We start from the raw sequence: 22,772 nt of genomic DNA on the forward strand, positions 1-22,772 counted from the left end.
TCACAAAGGAGGCAGGGATAAGACTAATGCTACAAATTATAGGCCAATCTGTGTGTTTAGGAGTTGGCGAGGACTAGGATTAATAACAAATGCGTGGAGTTGTCAATTTAATGTTGCAAAGTGCAAGGTATTGAAAATTTATAGGCAAGGATGCAGAATATACAATTTATGTAGAAATTTGAGGGAAGTGGAGGAGCTGAGAGATCTGGGAGTGATGGTGGATAGAGAATTGAAAGGGGTCACATTGCTACTAAAATTGTAAGAACATCCCAACAGATTATGGCAGTGATGATGAGGATATTGACATGCAGAGCCAAAGAGGCTATTGTTCTCTTGTATAAGGCTTTGATCAGGCCAGATATGGATTACTGTGCACAGATTTGGTCATCTAGTTTTTAGGGGTATGAGGATGTATTTTAGAAGGTCCAGAGAAGGTTTAGTAAGTTAATGTCAGGTCTATGGACTGTCAGATATGAGGAGAGACTGAGGAAATGCAACTTATAGAGCCTTGTGAATAGAATAAGAAAAGGGATTATGATTGAGACATATAAGTTGGTGAGAGGTTGTTACCATATTAATGTGAAGATACTTCACAGAGTAGAGTACGGCAAGGGTAGAACTAGAGTCCATTCATGGAAATTGCAAAGAGGCCACGAGAAGTGAGTTCTTTGCATGGAGAGTGATTGGTGAGTGGAATGCCTTGCTTGAAAGTGTGGCAAGTGCGGAAACTGAATGGGTTCAAGGCACAGTTCGATAATCTTTTGGAGAGAGTATAGACCTATATTGAGTCTTTAATTCCATGGAGGTCAGATAATAATATTTATATTTAAGCCATTATCAATATTTAATTATATATTATTGAAAGACTCATCCATAATGAATATTTTGACTCCATGGAGGCCTTATAATAATAATAATTATTATTATTTATTTACTTTTCATCTTTCTTTTTTGTGATCCATGTTTCACTTCCATATAAAGTTGATTTCGACAGGACATTATATAGTTTGATTCTAGTTTGTTTTGTACTAAAGATAGCTTAAATATATTATTTATTATGTCATTTACTTTAACAAAATTTGATATTTTAATATCTATATCTTTTTGACTTCATATGATAAATGAACTGCTAGATATCAAAGTATTTATTTTCAGATACCTGTGCAATATGTTAATAGGTCAGTTTTTAACTTTGAAAATTAATAAGCATATTCTACTGAAATGTGGAAATTCAAACACAAATTTTCTGTGTGTGTGTATTTATTTTCAGAATTAAATGGCTTCATATGCTTACAACAAAATGCCACAAAAGACAAGGAGGACGATACTTAAAAATGGATCTAGAGGAATCACTTTCCATTCAAAAGAGCACTCATTTGCAATGATAGAAAACTTAAATAATCTCAGGAAAAAAATGAAGTTTTGTGATGTAGAAATTCTCGTTTGCGGTTCAGCGTTTCCTGCCCATCGTGCTGTATTAGCTGCTAGTAGTTCCTATTTTGAAGCAATGTTTAGTAGCGGATTAGTGGAAGAGCAGAAAGACAGAGTAGAGATCCATTGTATTAGCCCAGATATATTTTCTTTGCTGGTGGGTTATATTTATACAGGTAAGGGTTTTTTAATGTAATTTTATAACAGTATATCATGACTATCAATTATGATACACTTTTGTGACAGTAATGATTATTCACACATTGCCAATCATAAATCTCCTTAAGCTTATTCAGTGGCAGTAGTACACTCACAATCACCTCTGTCAATCCCTTATACTTCTCAATTCTCCAATTTTTATTTTTTTATTTTTATTGTATCTTCATCCTTGCTACACACAACTAACCTCATCTTTCAGGGAAAGAACAGGGTAATCCCCTGTTATTTCAATCAGTTTTTGTAACTTAAAGCTTTCAATTTATCTTCAAAGTAAGTATTCCATGAACCTGAGATTCTGTCTTGATCACTCACCTCCAGAAAATGTGAGTGATTAAATCTGAGTTTTCAGAAGCAGTATTGAAATCTTAGCCCTGTAAGTCAGTGCATTTTTCAGCATCCAAATAATCCTTTGTGCTAATTTGACCATTTTTGCAATAAGTCCTGTGAACTTCAGTTCCCTGGTAGCATCCTTGGCCCTTTCGATATAATATACAGCACATAATCTTTTTAACCCACAGCATAACCTCATGCTTGGCTATGTTGAACTGGAAACTATTATTCTTGCCTACAGTATCAGTCTGTTGATATCATCCTGCAGATTTGTACATTACTTTTATTTACTGTTATTTTCTCCAGTTTTGTATTGTTAGCTAAGAACTGGATCTTTCCTTGTAAATATTATGATCCCATTATCATTCATGTATAAATTAAATAATAGTTGAAGAGCTACTGTATGTAGTTCATTGCAGCCTTCTCTTTGATTCCTCTGCTATGTACTGCATTTAGAGGTATTTTGATTACCATCCCTCTTATTCATATTACCAGCTTCATATCCTATCCATCCCTGATTTTTTCAATTAGCTTAAGATTTCCATGCAGTATCTTGCCAAAGCTTATGCAAAATTCGACAACAGTAAATATCTTAGTGTGGCCATTTACCTTATCCAACTTTCACTTTATTATAGAAAGTATGCAAATTACTTGGATAAATTATTTACCCTTTCACAAAGCTATGTTTATAACATTCATTCCTGAATTCTGGTTCTAACTTTTCTGAAACCTCAACAACCATCCTGAGATGTTGATAGGTCTTGGAGCTTCCCATATCTAATGAATCTTGCTCTCCTTCCGCTACCTTTCTTTAGATGTTGTCAGTGTAGATCTTGCCACTACCAATACTTGTATATATTTTCATGATGAACAAGAAAATTGACTATAGAACTTGAACTATTTTAGATGATAATCTAAAATAGTGCAAGAAATAATGCAACACCATACTGTAATAATCTGCTATATAGCAGATTATTACAGTATGGTGTTAGGTTTTGGGACTACGAGATGGTGGCAGTTATCTGCCATACTCTCTTCTCTGGATGCCAATTAAAATCATTGATAGTCTTGGGCTATCCATGATTGTCTAAGAGTAGAGATAGCTGCCTATCCAGTTTCCAAAAATTAGGACCAAACAGTCTTGCTTGCTCCATTTAGAGAATACAAGGTATATAGCAGATTATTTATTTGTCCAGACAGATATCCTACAGCTGTATTTATAGGTTTCATAAATTTCAAAATTCAAAGACTTCATAATATTCTAAGTACCATCATTTCATTTTCTGCTGATCTGGCATCAGTTCTGTCACATTAGTCACTACATTACCTTCACCCTGTATGATATAGCCCTTGATCACTCAATAATTCATCTGATTTTACCTCCTTTCCTTGATGATCACATTGTCTGTGTTTTGATGCATGATGGATTATTGTGCACAGATTTTCCCTGGGTTTTCATGGTGACGAGGATATGTTGGAAAGGTTCCAGAGAAGATTCACAAAGGTGATCAGTGGTCTTTGGAATGTGGAGTATGAGGACAGATTGAGAGAATGTAAGTTGCAGAGCCTCTTGAATAAGAGGAAGGGGGGGGGGGTATGATTGAGACTTATAAGCTAGTCAGGGGTTGTTATCAGGTTGACAATGGAAGAGATTTTTCATAGAATGGGAGAGGGGAATAAAACAAGAGACCATTGCTGGAAACTATATAAGGAGGCTGTGGGCAGAGGAGGGAGGCAAGTGGTTGGTGAGTGGATGCATTGCCTGAGTGTGTTGTGCATGTAGATACATGGAATCAGTTTAAAGCATGATTGGATGAGCAGTGTGTGCAATAATGTGTACCTCTGTATCACTATCATGAGTCTCTAACTCCGTGGATGTTAGATGTCAATAATAATAATAATCTTGATGTGTTTCATTTCCACATGCAAGTTTAGATACTATTTATTGACTTCACATCAAATTGCTTTAGTAATTAAATGTTGCTAATTTTTCCTTCTAATTATTATTGCTCTTGGTGGAACCTGTAACTCCTAGATAGTGCATCCCCCAAGTGGTGGATTGGGGGATGCCTCCCAGATATGGGGTAGGAGGGAAATGAAATATCTCCAGCAGACCAACAGGCACTCAGGAGCGTCATATCCAGAATGGGTGGCCCTGAACAATGACTGATCCAAAATGGACAGCTGATGAAATAGAGAACTTCTTCCCCTGCACTTGATTCTTAGGGCCCCAGTGTTTTATTATGGATAGACAAGAAGCAAAAGAAGTATGCCATGCAATCTGACTCACCATCAGTGCGATCCAGGAGCCTGTCGGCTGGAGGTTGAAATATGCTACTGCAGGAAAAAGACAACTTCATGAGGATTGTCACCTGGAATGTTAGAGGAATGAATCAAGCTGGGAAAGTGGCAGATTTTTGTTAAGAAATGGAGAGAATGGGAATTGATATCTTAGGAATAGGAGAAACGTTTTGGAAAGGCACAAATCAATTTGATATATGTCTCCCAAATGGTAAACAGTACAATGTCATCACATCAGGAGGAGAACAAAACAGGAAACGTGAAGCCTTTATTTTTAAAAAAGAACAAGAAAAATCCATAACCTCAATATACAAGAAATCAAAGTGTGTAATCTCTACTTTTAAAATGACATTATAAAGACCTCATCATCATCATGCAAGTACAGGTAACCTTGTATGACGCAGATGTTAGGATCCATGGAAATACCACATTATATAAATCGCATTATGCGAGCCTCACATCACATAGAAAAATTAGGGTTATGTTCCAAAATCCTTTTTTTTTTTTTTTAAATTATATAAACAACAATGATATAGCCAACAAAAATATATTTTTATTTAATTTAGGTAATTCATGTAAGTTAAGAAAACATATAAACTATAAAACAAATACGTAATATAAACTTATAAAATTTACAAATTGTATGTAAACTTCATTGCACATGATGCATAAATGTTTTGGACAAAATAAAATAAAATGCATATTTTAATTGTCATCACTCTCTTCAAAAATAACATTTCATATATGTTCTTTATTTACGAGTGACTGGACCTCATCATCACTTGAAAATCTCTTGGACATCATTTCTATAATTCTCATTGCACACTTTGACTGGTTTTAGTTATCAAGAAGTCAGTAATAACACCTTGCTTACCACTATGCTGCAATAATTTTTTATTTAGTTCAAACATGGAGCTACACAAATATCCAGTTGTCTCGTGAATTTTCTGGAGTGCTCCATTGAGGGATCATTATCCGTAAAATAACTTCCTAACTTTCTTGCCAAGTCCAATCCTGCTAATTTCTTTAAACTGAATTCTTTAATGGATTCATTACAATCAGAATCTTCAGCAGAACTTTCTCTGCCATTCGGTTCAACATCTTCTATTAATTGTAGAGTTCCTCCTCATTTAAATCTCTATTTCCCTATCAATTAATTCACTAATTTCATTTTCAGCCATATCGCAAATGCCCTCTAAGTGGCCATTACTATAAAAATAAAATTTTTACATAAAAGCGTTACATATTGTATGCAACTCACCAAGAAATAAAGTTCTCAGCTTGGGATTAACACACTTATGACTTTTAATGCACTTTTCTGGCAGAAAACGAAGACAAATTTCACCAATAAACATACGATAAACAATTCACGTACATGTATGTGCTAAAGGATATTTGCCCTAATATAAATTCGCTACTTATAACTACATGCGCGATACGGGCAGACTCAAATTTAATGAAGATAAAATTAGATTTTTATGTCACGCATGGTGAAAAACATATCAAAAGATAAAGGGTTACTACAATTTGTAGATGCTGTTATATTGAAACTGCATTGTATAAGTACCGCATTGAACAAGGGTTACTACAATTTGTAGACTGCGTTATACAAGGGTTTCCTGTATATGCACCAATTAGCGCAGACCCAGACAAAGAAGTAGAAGGATTTTACGAACAAATAAGTGAAACAATAGAAGAATATGGAGGAGGAAAGAAAGACAAGGTTATAATTGTGATGGGCGACTGGAATGTAAAGATTGGGAAGACAAGGGTAAGCAAACATATAGGACCATGTTACTAGGACAAATCAACGACAGAGGAGAACGACTACTGGACTTTTACAACCAAAATGATCTAATAATCCGAAACACATCCTATGAACAAAAAGAAAGCACAAGACACACTTGGACTTCTCCAGATGGAATCACAAAAAAGCAAATAGACTTCATTCTGATTAATAGGAGATACAGAAATGGTGTTAAGATGAAAGTAATGCAGGAGCAGACTGTGGCTCAGACTACAGATTACTGTTAATGAGAGTTAAAATAAAACTCAAGAAAATAAAGAAAACAATGAAGTGGAATCTAGAAAATTTTAAATAAAAAATATATTAAAAAAAAAAACAAATAAAAAAAAACATTCCAAGATGAAATAAGTAAAGAACTGAGAAACAAAGAAAACCCTAACTGGGAAAGCTTTAAAGAACTAATAGTTGGTACTTCTTGTTGATAAGCTTATACGTCGATAACACATGACTATTAAATTATTTCAGGAAATTACAACATATGCTAAATATTAATTAAAAGAAAACTTGAATCAATACTTCCTATATTTCGGCAATGTTACATTGCCATTTTTGTGGGAACATTTCTTAGAGACTTTTCTTATTCCTTGTCTCTTTTCTCCATGTGAATTTGTGCACATTTTTATGTTGGAACATGGTGTTAGTAATAACCAGTCCATGTCCTGAGCAGAAATCCAACAGATATTTGCCATTATTATTAGCTTTGCTCTTTTCTCCAAATTTTCCCAAAATATTTTTGTATGTCTCACAATCATTTCCTACTCTGCTGTTTAGATCCCCAACAAGGACCAACTTTTCCTTTTTCATTGTGTCAGTTGCTTTCTTTAAAGCATCAAAAAATTCCTCCACTTCTACCTAGCAGAACCTTCTGTGGGAACCATAGGCACAAATAAGTCTCATTGTCCAGTTCCCTATTCTCATATTTGCTCACATTACTCTACTTGAGACTGCCTGCCATTCAAGTAGATTAGCCTCGTATTTTGTGTTGAATACTATGGCTACTCCTTCTTTTCCTTGATTGTCATTGCCTGAATATAACATTTTGTATTTATTGCTCAGAAAGATCTCACCAGTTTTTGTCTTTTTTGTTTCACTCACCCCTATTATGTCGATCTGGTACTTATCTAATTCCTCAGCTAGCTCCATTTCTTTGCCATTCAGGCTACTTATGTTGATAGTACCGATCTTTAACTCTGGTGATGTTGAGTTGGGGTGCGTTTTCAGATTTGTTCCAGTAGCTGACTTTTCGCTGTTCGCCCTAGTTCCCTGGCGAAAACAACGAGGGCCTTGTTTAACTGGGAGACGCCCCAGCCGGCATGAAATTTTGTCATGTTGTACCATCATTTTTTACTTTGGTTTAACCAAATCACTGGAGAAGAAATAGGACAGGTAGTTAAACAAATGAAAAATGACAAAGCACAGGGCAGTGATCATATTCCAGCAGAATTCTTCAGATTAGGACCCGAATTATTACCAGAACTTTTCAAACTATACAATGGCATCCTACATACAGAAACAGTACCAAACAGATAAGATAAGTATCATTTTCAGTTATCGATACAAATTACTTAATATTGTGTAGTTTTGTTTTGTTGGCCTTGCGTATTTTAGTGCGTCTATTTTTGGTGTGTTATAACGTATAATTTGACAAAACACGTTACAGATAAGTATATGGCACCTGTGCGAAGGAAAATGGCGGCAATAATGAAGGTTCGCCATTGTTATCAAAGAACGGTAGCATAAAAGAAATGAGTCAGTGTACTAGCTGTGAAATGTACGCTTTGCGGAGTGCGGTCGGAGTGTGGTTAGATGATAATAAAGGATTGAATGTGTGTAGAAAATGTAGGGAGAATGCGGAATTGAAGTGTATTTCGGATCGTGGGTGTGATATTTTTGTCAACCTTCAGAATGAAGGAAATAGGGATATGACAAGAAACGGCAAGGTTGTACATGAAAATTGTGAGAGTGTGAATGTAGAAAGTGTGAATGATAGTATAAATGGTTTCTCAGAGAACAAAAAAGATGAGATAGATGCATTGAGTGAGATCACGTTGTTGAATAGTGCGATAGAAAGAGCAAAACAGCAGCTAGAGTGCATGAACAAAAGTAGACTGAATGAACCAACCAATAATAAAAGGTATGACAGGAAAAATAGATGTATGAATGTGAACATGAACAAAATGAAGGATAGAGTGCTGTATGGAGACTCGTTAGTACGAGGTGTGTTAGTAGAGGATTTGACAAAATCGTACCAACCTGGTGCGACCATAAAGGACGTAACTGCATCTATTAGAGAGCAAAAGGAAAGGGTGAAAGAAATGATTGTTGTGGCAGGTACGAATGATTTGAAAGGAGATAAAATGGAAATGATAGAAGACCTGAATGAATTGTTTGAGGTAGCAAAAGAAAAGAGTGAGAGAGTTAGAATGATTAGTCTTTTGCCACGGTATGACAGTGAAATGTTTAAAAGGAGGGCTATAATTGCAAATGACTTTATGCGTGGGTTATGTATGACGAGTGGTGTGGAATTTGTGGATGTGTGGAGTGAGTTTGATGGGCGAAAGGATCTATATAAGATGGATGGCTTGCATTTGAATGGTTACGGTGTAAGAAGACTTGAGAAAGTGTTGCTGAATGTAGTGGATGTGCAAATTCAGGGAAACTAGATTTGTTAGGTGGGGGGAGTAGAGATACAGTCCTTATGGAGGCAGTTGAATGTAAGAATGAATATAATATGCCAGAGCAAATAAGGACAACAAATCTGAGTGGGATAGTTAATATAAGGCATCAAGGTAGGGTTGGGGCTAATGGGGGTCTTAAATTCATGTACACTAATACTAGGAGTATTAGGAACAAGAAGGAAGAGTTTTTGGCCATGGTTGGCACTTCCAGACCACAGGTTATAGGTATTAGTGAAACATGGCTGACTGTAGATGATATAACTAGTGGGATTGAATGTGATGGGTATAGTGTGTTCAGGAATGACAGAGAGAATAAAATGGGGGGAGGAGTATTGTTGATGATAGCTGATGAGCTCCAGCCAAGGAGAATAGAAGTTGAATTGCAGGATAGAGAAAAGAGCACATTTGAGGCCATTTGGTGAGAGATTGTGGCTAGCAGAACTAAATATACAATTGGGTGCTGCTATAGACCAGGTGATGGAAAAGATGGTGGTGACAGTATGCACAAGCAAATAGAAGAAATGGGTGGAAGGAGGGTGATTATTATGGGAGATTTCAACTATGGTGGCATTGATTGGAGTGAGGAGAGGACACACGGGAGGAAGGAACTGGATTTTATGCGGTTATTAAGGGATAACTATCTGCGACAGCATGTAATGGAAAATACTAGGGGTCAGAGAGTGCTTGACCTAGTAATTACAGCTGAGGATTTGGCTGTAACAAATATGACCACATTGCCACCAATCGGTGAGAGTGATCATAGGGTCTTGGGAGGTGGCTAAAGGTGTAGAATTTTCAATTAAGACAGGGTACATGTGGAATTATCGGGCTGGAAAGTATGACAAGCTTAGGAGTTTGATTGGTTCAGTGCCATGGCATGTACAACTGCAAGGACTAGAAGTTGATAGTGCATGGGAGGTAGTTAAGAAGTGCTTGCATGAAGCAATGGCTGACTGTATACCTAGAGTCCGAATAATAAATCAAGTAGGGGTTAAATGGATGAATAACACCATTAAGCTTGAGTTGCAAAAAAAGAAACAACTATGGAGGGAATTTAAGGAGAAGGGTGACCGGCAGGCACATGAACGGTATAAAGCGCAGGCCAGAAGGGTGACGAGTGTGGTAAGAAAAGCAAAAAAGGATTACGAAAGAACATTGGCCATGCAGGCTAAAGAGAATCCTAAACAGTTTTTTAGATATGTAGCAAGTAAAAGGAAAAATGTACATGGCAGATTGATTTTAAAGAATGCCGATGGTAGGGAGGTAACTGAATCAGTTGAGATAGTTGAGTTACTGAGTGAGCACTTGGCAAAAGTATATCATCCAGGTGGTGACATTGCAGAAACGAATAAACCATTAGATTATACAGGAATTGTGGTTAATGAAGTGGAGGTGAGTAGTCTATTGCATAACCTCAATGTCAATACATCTGTGGGATTGGATGGTATACCAGCTCGTGTTGTACGAGAAGCAGCTAAAGAATTGTCAGTACCCTTGACCATTTTGTTTAATTTGAGTCTCGGGTCTGGGTTAGTCCCGAGCGGGTGGAAAGAGGGGAAAATAGTTCCACTGCATAAAGGTGGTTCCAAGACTGCTGTTGTAAATTACCGACCGATTAGCATATCAGGAATCATTGTCAAGGTCTTAGAGAAAATAGTCAAGAGGAAAATACAAGATTGGATAGAAGAAAATGGGATACTGTATCGGGGACAGCATGGTTTTGTGAAGGGTAGGTCATGCCTCAGTAACTTGCTCACGTATTATAACACAGTGACGGCTGAACTGGATAAGGGTAATGGGTTTACGGTGATTCTACTGGACCTTGCCAAGGCCTTTGACAGGATTCCACATGGAATTCTAATCAGTAAATTGCAGCATATGGGAATGGACATAGGGTTGGTGAGATGGATAGGAGGGTGGTTGACGGAGAGATATCAGAGAGTGGTTTACTCCGGAGTAGAGTCCACAAGACGGCCTGTGACTAGTGGTGTGCCACAAGGATCTGTTCTTGGACCACTGCTGTTTAATTTGTTCATAAATGATATAGGAAAGGATCTGAGAGGAACAGTTCATTTGTTTGCGGATGATGCGAAGTTGGGTAGGGCAATAGTGAATGCAGATGACGTCAAAATTTTGCAGGATGATTTGGATAGATTGGAGGTCTGGGCTAAGGAGAATGGATGTCAATTTAATGTGGCAAAATGTAAGGTTATGCATTTTGGGGTGAAAAGATTGGCGGTAGTTTACTGCATTGGTGGAACCCTGCTCCAGGAAATTGATGAGGCACGAGATTTAGGAGTGTTGGTATAAGGAATTGAAATTTAGAGGACACATTGCAAAAGTGACCAAAACAGCTCATCAAATCACTTGGTTGCTGAAGAATACGTTGACAAGCAGAGACAAGCAGGTTATTGTTCCTCTCTATCAAGCCTTGATAAGACCCCATCTAGACTACTGTGCTCAGATTTGGTCACCTAGGTTTCTTCTTGATGGGGAGGAGGTGGAGAGGATCCAGAGGCGAGTGACCAAGATGATAGCAGGTCTGTGGAATGAACCGTATGAGAACAGGTTGAGGATTTGTGGGTTGCAAAAATTGGTTGATAGGCGGAGGAGGGGAGATATGATTGAGACATTCAAATTACTGAAGGGTTTCTATAAAATTAATTCAGAAGATATTTTTGAGAACAGGGCTGGTTGTGGGAGGACTAGGGGACATCCATGGAAACTGGGCAAAAGTGTGGTTAGTAAAGGTGTTAGAGCTGGGTTCTTTACTTTTAGAGTAGTGAATGAGTGGAATGCGCTCCCTGAGTCTGTGGTGGATGCTGTGACAGTGAATGAGTTTAAGGCGAGGTATGATAGATACTGTATGAATGTCAAATAGTTGTGATGAATATGATTTGGGGCCTCCCTCGATGAGTCCAATGACTCCCTGGAGTTGCCCGTAATAATAGTAATAGTAATAATACTACTTCATAAGAAGAGTGATAGATCAAATATAAGCAACTACAGACTCATAAGTCTCTTCTCACATAATTATAAAATATTTATTAGGATTATCCAAAATAGAATTACAACCCAACTAGATCAGAACCAACCATATGAACAAGCTTCTCCTCTCTTCTTCTTTGGTGCATCGATCCGAAAATTGGCAAATATAGCAGCACATCACAACATCCTGTCTTGTGACTTCCTTTTTATCTCTTCATAACTCTTAGCACCAGTTAGCATCATTATGTTATTTATATATGAAATTCTTGGTCTACCTTGTGGCCTTTCCTTCTACGGTCCCCTCCATTATTTCTGTAATCAGTCCCCAATGCCTCAAATGGTATCCAGTTAGGCTTTTTTTTCTCTTATTGATGTGTTTCATTAATGACCGCTCTTCACGAACTATATTCAGAACTTTTTCATTACTTTTTCTTTTCTGTCCAACTAATTTTCATCATCTTTCTCCAGTATCAAATTTCAAATGCCTCCAACTTTTTCATGTCTTGTTTTGTTAGAGTCCAGTCCTCACAACCATATAATGCAATGTTCCATATATATGTTTTCATTAGCCTTTTTTTGAGCTGGATGCTAAGTCCTTTACTGGTAAAAATGTTTCTTCTGTTATAGAATGCTTTTTTTGGCTAGGATTATTCGTGCTTTAATATCTGATTGGTTTCTTCCATCTTCTGATATAAGACTTTCAAGATATTTAAAAGAGGATACCTGTTGTAGTAGGTTAACTGTAGCCAGTTAATATCAATATAAACAAGCAGGATTTAGAAAAGATTTTTTCAACTATTGATCATCTACATACTATCAACCAAATGACTGAAAAATATCAAGAATATAATAAGCCTCTATACATAGCATTCATAGACTTCCAGAAAGCATTCGACCCGATAGAACACAAGGCACTGTTCCTGGGACTCCAAAATCAAGGTATAGAAAATCAATATATCAGAATATTAAAACAATATTTATAATGGTAACACAGCAGAAATCAAACTTGTGACAACAGGAGCATCTTTCAACCTAGGAAAAGAAGTTAACCAGGGGTGACCCGATAGCACCCAAACTATTCACGCCATTGTTGGAAATGTTATTTAGAGAACTGAACTGGAATAATTATGGCTTAAACATCTTAAGCAAAAATTTAATCAATCTTAGATTTGACGATGACATAGCATTCTTCTCTGAAAACAGCTCAGAACTGGAAACAATGGTTAGAGATCTAAATAATAAAAGTAAAGCATATGGATTAAATATAAACTACAGCAAATCTAAACATGACTAACCACACAGAAATTCCAATAACTGTTGAAAACAGAATAAGTTATGCAGAAGATTTTCAATATTTGGGCCAGATAATATCATTTAAAAACAGGATGGAAAAATAAACAGATGTCAGAATCACCAATGCCTTGGAGGAACTATTGGAGTTTAAAAGAGTAGATAAACCAATCAGCCTAAAATACAAACTTCATAATATGATCAAACCTATGGATCACAAACATGGTCACTAAACATCAAAAGGATAGGAAAAAATAAGAGCCCTAGAAATAAAACAGAAAACAAGTCACTGACCTCATAAGAACAGCAAAATCCCTAAAATGGAAATGGGCATGACACTTGATGAGAAAGCAAGATGATGCATGGGATAAACTCGCCACTTACTGGATACCTAGAGAGGGAAAGAGAAGTAGGGATAAACAGAAGACCAGATGGAAAAATGAACTTATTCTAACAGCAACCAACCTGGTCAAGAACACAGCCCAAAGTAGAGCTGAATAAAATAACATGGGGGAAGGCCTTTGCCAGCAGCAGGATTCTACAGGCTTACAGCAACTACTATCCCAAACACCCTGCTCCCCAAGAAGTTGCAGTCCCCAAAGACTACAATCTCTAGGATTTCAGAAAAGAACATCAACATTGTGGTTGCTATTACTGACATGCATCAATTTGCTATACCTTCTGCAGTTTATTGTGTATGGGAGTGATATATATATATGTCTAATACAAAATTAATGATGGAAAATCTCATGTAAAAAGATTTTTTAATAGTATAATTTTCGCCTTTGTGATACAGGCATCTTCAGTACATGTTAAGTTGAAATTAAACAATAACTGACAATTCCAAAAAGTGCAACCTAAATAGCGGGTGTAAGATAACTGAAACGGTCAATAAAATTTCCTAACAAAAAAAAAAAAAAAAAAAAAAAAAAACCCTTATATCATCAAATTCCTGACATGTACCCTCAAGGGGTGTACAGGATATGATAGTACTACATGAAAAATTTACATCATTACTACCTTCCTATCTACAATTTTCCTCCAAATCAGTCTGTTACTTGTCAAGGCTCCAACATTATCAGATCTTATATTTCTATCGTCTAAGACACTTTGTACCGTATCAATCCACCTATATCTTGGTCTTCCTCTGGGTCGTATTCCTGCCAACCTGGCAGAGAACACTTGTTTTGCTAATCTTTCCTTGCCCATTCTGTTTAAGTGACCATACCTCCTGAGATTAGCTCTGCTAATGCATTCCTGGATGTTGACAATGTCAAGTTCATTCCTAATATCCTCTTTTTTAATATGATATTGCCATTGATGCCATCTGCTCATGCCTAAGTATTGCTTGATATAATGCCACATTGATACCATATAACTGTAGCGTATTCAATAGCTGCTCTCTTGGCACCTTATCATATGCCTTTTCCACATCGACAAAACTTAAATACAGATCTTTGTTATATTCCCATGATTTCTCCACTATTTGTGGTAAAGTGAAGATCTCATCCTGACAGCCTCTATTTGACCTGAATCCAGCTTGTTCTTCACCAAGCTTTTCTTCCACATTTCTTCTCAACCGTTTCTCAAGTATACTTGCATATATCTTACCAGGAACACTCAGTAGGAATATACCTCTGTAATTCTCCCATTCAGAATTTTATTTTCCTTTTTATATATGGGTACTATTAGAGCTCTACTGCAATCATTGGGAATTCGTTCCTCTGTCCAGGCTTTCTGAACTATGCAGTGCAGCCACTGTAAGACTTTTATACCACAATACTTCAGAATTTCTGGTTGAATATCATCTACTCCTGCTGCCTTTCCACATTTCAAGCCTTTGATGGCTTTTTCTACTTCAAGTATGGATATGTATTCCTGACTGTATGCCTGTGGAGTGTTTTTTACTACTGTGCTATCACTGCTTGTTTCATTTAGCAATTTTTCGAAGTAATTACTCCATACCTCAAGAATATCTTTTTCTCCTGTTTTCATGTCACCTTTATCATATCTAACTCCTTTTACAGCACTCTTTCCTCCATTTCTAAGCTTCTTCAACAACCTCCAGAATATCTTACCATCTTCTTGATATTTATTTTCTATGTTCTTGCCAATGTCCTCGTATGACTTTTGTTTAGTTAGTTTTACACAGTATTTCGCTTTCTTACATTTCTCTCTGTATTCTCTAAGTGCAACAGCTGACTTATTTGCCAGGAACTTTTGATATGCTTTCTTCTTTTCCTTCACTGCCTCTTTAACTTACTGTGTCCACCATGGAGTTCTGATTTTTCTATCCTTGCAGACAACCTCACCACATTCCTCTCTGGCTGAATCAATCAGGGTTTTCTTCAAGGCTTGCCACTGAATCTCCAAGGTTGGATTCCTGTTCTCAAACTCTTTCATTTTTTCTTCAATAATCTTTGTGTATTTTAGTCTACAGTTCACATCTGAGAGCTGCTCAACTTTTATTTGCTTTAAAACTTTCTTACATGTTATTCTTTTCAATATGAAATTCAATTTTATCCTGCTCAAGACTAAATAGTAATCGCTTCCAATTTCAAATCCTCTGTACACTCCGGTGTCCTGCACCAGGGAGAAAACATCACTATCAACAATAACATAGTCAATGAGACTTTTCTTATTCCTTGCCTCTTCTCTCCATGTGAATTTGTGCACATTTTTATGTTGGAACATGGTGTTAGTAATAAACAGTCCATGTCCTGAGCAGAAATCCAACAGGTATTTACCATTATTATCAGCTTTGCTCATTTCTCCAAATTTTCTCAAAATATTTTTGTATATCTGACAATCATTTCCTACTCTGCTATTTAGATACCCAACAAGGACCAACGTTTCCTTTTTCATTGTGTCAGTTGCTTCTCTAAAGCCTCAAAAAATTGCTCCACTTGTACATTAGTAGAACCTTCTGTGGGACCATAGAATTGGTCGCACAGAATCTCACTGTCCAGTTCCTCATTCTGATATTTGCCCACATCACTCTACTTGAGACTGCCTGCCATTCAAGAAGATTAGCATCATGTTTATCATTGAATACTATGGCTACTCCTTCTTTTCCTTGATTGTCATTTCCTGAATATAACATTTTGTATTTATTGCTCAGAAAGATCTCGCCAGTTTTTGCCTTTTTTGTTTCAGTCACCCCTATTATGTCGATCTGGTACTTATCTAATTCTTCAGCTAGCTCCATTTCTTTGCCATTCAGGCTTCTTATGTTGATAGTACCGATCTTTAACTCTGGTGATGTTGAGTTGGGGTGTGTTTTCAGATTTGTTCCAGTAGCTGACTTTTCGCTGTTCGCCCTGGTTCCCTGGCGAAAACAACGGGTGCCTTGTTTAATCGGGCGATGCCCTAGCCAGCATGAAATTTTGTCATGTTGTACCATTATTTTCTATATTGGTTTAAGCCAATAGGAATACAATTTGGTCAGCTAAATCCCAAATTGCCAGCCCATCCTCATTCGTTCAGTATCCAGGTAGATACTCAACAGGGCGAACCACGGGAAGGTGAGGATTGGACATTAGGTCAGAAGCTCTGGCCGGTTCTCCACGTTCCTTTAGAGGCTATGTGGAGGTCTCCTCTCAGTTATACAGCTTTGACCCTTTAGCTGATTTGTAAAGTACTATCTCCCATAAAGGGGATAGACGTAAACCATCAGATCTGTTTAAATTAGGAGAGTGGAGTTTCATATGTTTCTTTATAAAGCTGTTCTATGGGGAACCGACTTTTGTGAAAGAATCTTGTCTTTTTCCAATGGACTCTATGTCTGGTTAAGAATGTTCTGCAAGTCCAGACTGTTCAGTTTTAAGGTACTGAATATAAGACTGGTGTTCTTCTAGTTGAATAGAGGCAGATCTTCCTGTTTGTCCGAAATAAGGTAATCCACAAGAGCAAGGAATCTGGTAGACACCTGGATAATTAAGATGTGGAAGCTTGTCCTTACAAGAAGTAAGAAAGGTGGAGATTTTTCTGATCAGTCAAAAGGCAACTAAAATATTCAGTGGTTTTAAAACTTTTGCTATACGTTCACTAATGCCATGTACATAAGGGATAGGAATGCATGTTATTTCTTCTGTATTTGAAGACAAAGACATATTAAAACTACTTAAAGCTCTTTTGATGAAGGAATTCTTGTATCCATTAGATAGAAAGGAAGAAGTAATATATTGCAGTTCTTTCTGAAAGAGATCGTTTGAAGAACAAAAGGAGTTCCTTTTGTTCTTCAGATTCCTTGCTCTTGTGGATTATCTTATTTCCGACAAACAGGAAGATCTGCCTTTATTCGACTAGAAGAATACCAGTCTTATATTCAGTACCTTAAACCTGAACAGTCTGGACTTGCAGAACATGCCATCTTAACCAGACATAGAGTCCATTGGAAAAAGACGAGTCCTTCACAAAAGTCGGTTCCTCGTAGAATGGCTTTATGAAGAAATATGTGAAACTTTACTCCACTCTCCTAACTTAAACAGATCTGATGGTTTACGTCTATCCCCTTTATGGGAGATGGTACTTTACAAATCAGCTAATCTTTCCTAACTTTTTATTGTATATATATATATATCATCATCATCATCATCAAATTCCTGCCATGTACCCTCAAGGGGTGTACAGGATATGACAGTACTACATGAAAAAATTACATCATTACTAACTTCCAATCTACAATTTTCCTCCAAATCAGTCTGTTACTTGTCAAGACTCCAACATTATCAGATCTTATATTTCTATCGTCTAAGGCACTTTGTACCGTATCAATCCACCTATATCTTGGTCTTCCTCTGGGTCGTTTTCCTGCCAACCTGGCAGAGAATACTTGTTTTGCTAATCTTTCCTCTCCCATTCTATTTAAGTGACCATACCATCTGAGATTAGCTCTGCTAACGCATTCCTGGATGCTGACAATGTCAAGTTCTTTCCTAATATCCTCATTTTTAATATGATATTGCCATTGATGCCATCTGTTCACGCCTCTAATCTTTCTCAGGACTCTCATATCTGCGGTCTCTAGTCTTTGGTCAAGTGTTTTACTTCTGACCCAGCTCTCAGATCCATAAGTTAAAATTGGTTTGAACACAGTCTTGTATACAGCTAATTTAGTGTTCCGACTAATTTCTTTCTTATTCCATATGAATTTATTCAATTGACTTCCCACCATACCAGCTTTGCTGATTCTGTTGTCTATTTCTATATTTAGTTTACCATCTTCAGTAAAAATTGTGCCTAAGTAGCTGAAATGTTTTACTTGTTCCACAGGTTCTCCATTCACAACACAGTTGACATTTTCAATGATTCTGCCTATTTTCATTGTCTTTGTCTTTTTATTGCTGACCTTCATACCATATCTATTACAACAGCTATTCAATTTAGTCAGAGAATCTTGCAGACTTGTAGCGGATTTATTTAGAAGTATAACATCATCCGCATAAAGCAAAGAGCTGACATTAACATCTCCAATTTTGATATCAGGTTTAATACCACATTCCTTCATAATGTGATCCATATAGATAATGAATAACAGAGGGGATAATGTACATCCTTGTCTCACACCAGATTTAACATTAAACCATCTTCCTGTACTTCCTTCAATTCTAACTGCTGACTCACAACTCAAATAAAGACTAAGTATTGCTTGATATAATGCCCCATTGACACCATATAACTGCAGCGTATTGAATAGCTTCTCTCTTGGCACCTTGTCATATGCCTTTTCCAAATCGACAAAACTTAAATACAGATCTTTGTTATATTCCCATGCTTTCTCGACTATTTGTCGTAAAGTGAAGATCTGATCCTGACAGCCTCTATTTGGCCTGAATCCAGCTTGTTCTTCACCAAGCTTTTCTTCCACAATTCTTCTCAACCGTTTCTCAAGTATACTTGCATACATCTTGCCAGGAACACTCAGTAGGGAAATACCTCTGTAATTCTCACATTCAGTTTTATTTCCCTTTTTATATATGGGTACTATGAGAGCTCTACTCCAATCATCGGGAATTCGTCCCTCTGTCCAGGCTTTCTGAACTATGCAGTGCAGCCACTGTAAGACTCTTATACCACCATACTTCAGCATTTCTGGTCGAATATCATCTACTCCTGCTGCCTTTCCACATTTCAAGCCTTTGATGGCTTTTTCTACTTCAAGTATGGATATGTATTCCTGACTGCATGCCTGGTCAGTGTTTTTTATCACTGTGTTGTCATCACTGCTTGTTTCATTTAGCAGTTTTTCAAAGTAATTACTCCATACTTCAAGGATATCTTTTTCTCCTGTTTTCATTTCACCTTTATCATCTCTAATTCCTTTTACAGCACTCTTTCCTCCATTCCTAAGCTTTTTCAACAACCTCCAGAATATTTTGCCACCTTCTTGATATTTATTTTCTATATTCTTGCCAAAGTCCTCCCATGACTTTTGTTTAGCTAGTTTTACACACTGTTTAGCTTTCTTACATTTGTCTCTGTATTCTGTAAGAGTAAAAGCTGACTTATTTGCCAGGAACTTTTGATATGCTGTCTTCTTTTCCTTCACTGCCTCTTTAACTTCCTGTGTCCACCAGGGAGTTCTGATTTTTTTATCCTTGCACACAACCTCACCACATGCCTCTCTGGCAGAATCAATCAATGTTTCCTTCAGAGTTTGCCACTGAATCTCCAAGGTTTGATTCCTGTTCTCAAACTCTTTCATTTTCTTTTCAATAATATTTCTGTATTTTAGTCTACAGTTCACATCTGAGAGCTGCTCAACTTTTATTCGCTTTAAAACTTTCTTACATGTTATTCTTTTCAATATATTACATGTTATTCTTTTCAATATATATATATATATATATATATATTTTTTTTTTGTTAGGAAATTTTATTGACCTTTTTAGTTATCTTACACTAACTACTTAGGTGGCGCTTTTTGGAATCGTCAGTTATTGTTTAATTTCAGCTTAACACGTACTGAAGATGCCTGTGACACACAGGCGAAAATTATACTATTAAAAAAATCTTTTTACGTGAGATTTTCCATCATTAATTTTATATTTATGTCTACTCACGTTATTCCCTTACTATGAGTTATATATGTTACTGGCAAAGTGTGAAAAGCAGGCATTCTATAGAATGTCTAGGCGTTTTTTGGTAAAGTATGAAATGTCTGTTTTTTTAATATTTTACATACTTTCCCTAGGTATTGTATAGAATGACAAATACTATTTCGGATCTGTTTTCATTTTGAAGTTTTAAATTTTGCCGCCATTGGAGGTTAGGTTTGGTTTTGAAGTTTTAAAATTGCTGCCACGGGATGGTTAGGTTAGGTTAGGGTAGGCGCTGGCGGTTGTTATGAGTGTGACCGACTTGGAACTTATTAGGTAAGGTTTTGAAGTTTTAAATTTTGCCGCCATTGGAAGGTTGGGTTACGACAGGTTAGGTTATGTGCAGGCAGTTGTTGTGAATGTGACAGACGATGGGTTTTACCGACTTAGAACTGCTGAAGGAATTTTAAACCAACTCTATGCCAGATCACAATTCACTTTATGTCTCAAGAACTTACTGAGAGTTGGAGACGTTCCTTACCACGAAATAGCTCTCCGGTCATCCGCTTCCGCTTAGTCCACGAGTAGTGGCCAAGAGTTTGTGAGGTGTACTTGCAAGACCAAGTGCCAAAATTTGAAGTGCTTTTGTATGAAAAAGGCAGTTAAGTGCAATTCAAAATGCCATTCCAAAACGTCTCCAATTCTCATTAAGTCTTTGAGACATAAAGTGAATTGTGATCTGGCATAAAGTTAGTATAAAATTCCTTCAGTAGTTCCAAGTCGGTAAAACCCATCGTGTGTCACATTCACAACAACCACCTGCACCTAACCTAACCTACCCTCACCGAACCTAACCTAACATTCCCATGGCGTCAAAATTTAAAACTTCAAAACCTAACCTAATCAGTTCCAAGTCAGTAAAAACCATCGTCTGTCACATTCACAACAACCGCTTGCACCTAACTTAATCTACCCTCACCGAACCTAACCTAACCTTCCCAATGCGTCAAAATTTAAAACTTCAAAAACCTAACCTAATCAGTTCCCAGTCGGTAAAAACCATCGTCTGTCACACTCATAACAACCGCCAGTACCTAACCTAACCTTCCCATGGCGTCAAAATTTAAAACTTCAAAAACCTAACCTAATCAGTTCCAAGTCGGTAAAAACCATCGTCTGTCACACTCATAACAACTGCCAGTACCTACCCTAACCTAACCTAACCTCCCATGGCGGCAAAATTTAAAACTTCAAAATGAGAATATATCCGAAATAGTATTTGTCATTCTATACAATACCTAGGGAAAGTATGTAAAATATTAAAAAAACAGACATTTCATACTTTGCCAAAAAATACCTAGGCATTGTATAGAATGCCTAGGCATTCTATAGAATGCGTGCTTTTCACACTTTACCGGTAACATATATATGATCTGTTTGATCTTATTTGTTATAGTTGTGAATGTTTGTAAATGAACATATAATAATGTTCAACGACGGAAAATATGCTTTGGTCATTTCGTATGTTTTTGCTAAATGTAATTACAGTAACATGCATTGTTTAATGCAACTAATAAAACTTTTAATCATTTTTAAAAGGTACAATGGACATTGATCAAGATAATGTTCAAGATCTTCTGGCAGGTGCTGACATGCTTGGTCTTCCAGATATAGTTGCTGTATGTTGTAATTTTCTTCATCATGAATTACATCCTAGTAACTGTATAGGTTTGTATTTTCTGACTTTTTTAAGAAATGAAATTAGATCTTATATTTTTCTGAATATTATACCACCTATATGATTTCAGCTCTTTTTAAATTCACATAGTCATGACTTGTTCATTTGTAATCAATTCATAGTTAATTGAAATTACTTAAGTTTTAAAGCTACATGGTTGTAGCTTTAAAACATAGCCTAAATGTTGAATACTCTAGCAATATTAAAAATGTTGATTGGCTCAGTCCATATTATCTTGGATCTTCCAGGCACCCCTCCCCTCATTTTGCCATTTAGGAATATGTTTGAAAGTAAAGTCTATTAGGACACATTCTCACCACATGGCCAAACCACTTGGAAAATATTTTATATTTTCTTAAATATATAGCATCATATTGTCTTACACAGGAAGCATTGCATTCATTCTTCTTCCATCAGTGATGGATTGAGTGTTCTGTAACTACAAGATTGTCCTGATATCTGGATGGTCTCAATCCATATGATCTTTGAGATAATTTTCGTTGCATTTTGACATTTAGAGTTATGTGTGGAAACCTGTTAGCCTGTTAACACATCTGCACCACTTTTTTTTTTTTTTTAATCTGAACTCAATTTGGAGGTTTAATGAAATGAAATAGCAGTGGGAATGAATTAAAAATATTATTTAATACTTCCAATTTTTTTAAGTGACTCCCAGTCCCACTTTAAGTGACACTAGTACATTAACATCATGAGTAGGCTAAAGTTTTTTCCATTTTTATTAAATTTTTTATGTATTTTGTATTGGTATTATTATTATTATTAAAATTTTTTTATACATAGAAAACCCTGCTCCGGAGAACAAACATGGAATTTTTTCAAGCTACTTCAAGCCTCCAATAAGCAGGATAGTGGTCTCACACTGGACAATGAAATTCATCTCCTACCTAAAGAATATTACAAGCAGTCATGCGCAGATGTTTGAACATCCA

The 22,772-nt window shown here is 36.5% G+C and overlaps 1 protein-coding gene across 3 annotated transcripts in view; it reads left to right on the forward strand.

Annotated features, from left to right (window-relative positions):
* Positions 1–22,772, forward strand: part of LOC150108061 (actin-binding protein IPP) — a 98,998-nt gene that overhangs the window by 29,598 nt on the left and 46,628 nt on the right. For all 3 annotated transcript variants that reach the window (XM_090415559.1, XM_090415558.1, XM_090415560.1), the window contains exons 2-3: positions 1,271–1,607; positions 21,684–21,812. In XM_090415559.1, the coding sequence (XP_090271685.1) occupies positions 1,277–1,607; positions 21,684–21,812 (460 nt within the window). In that variant the 5' untranslated portion in view covers positions 1,271–1,276. The remainder of the gene's footprint in view (positions 1–1,270; positions 1,608–21,683; positions 21,813–22,772) is intronic.

The sequence above is a fragment of the Typopeltis vanoorti genome, chromosome 3 (genome assembly GCF_054136105.1).
Source record: "Typopeltis vanoorti isolate ZY-2024b chromosome 3, IOZ_Tvanoo_1.0, whole genome shotgun sequence".
NCBI lineage: Eukaryota > Metazoa > Arthropoda > Arachnida > Uropygi > Thelyphonidae > Typopeltis > Typopeltis vanoorti.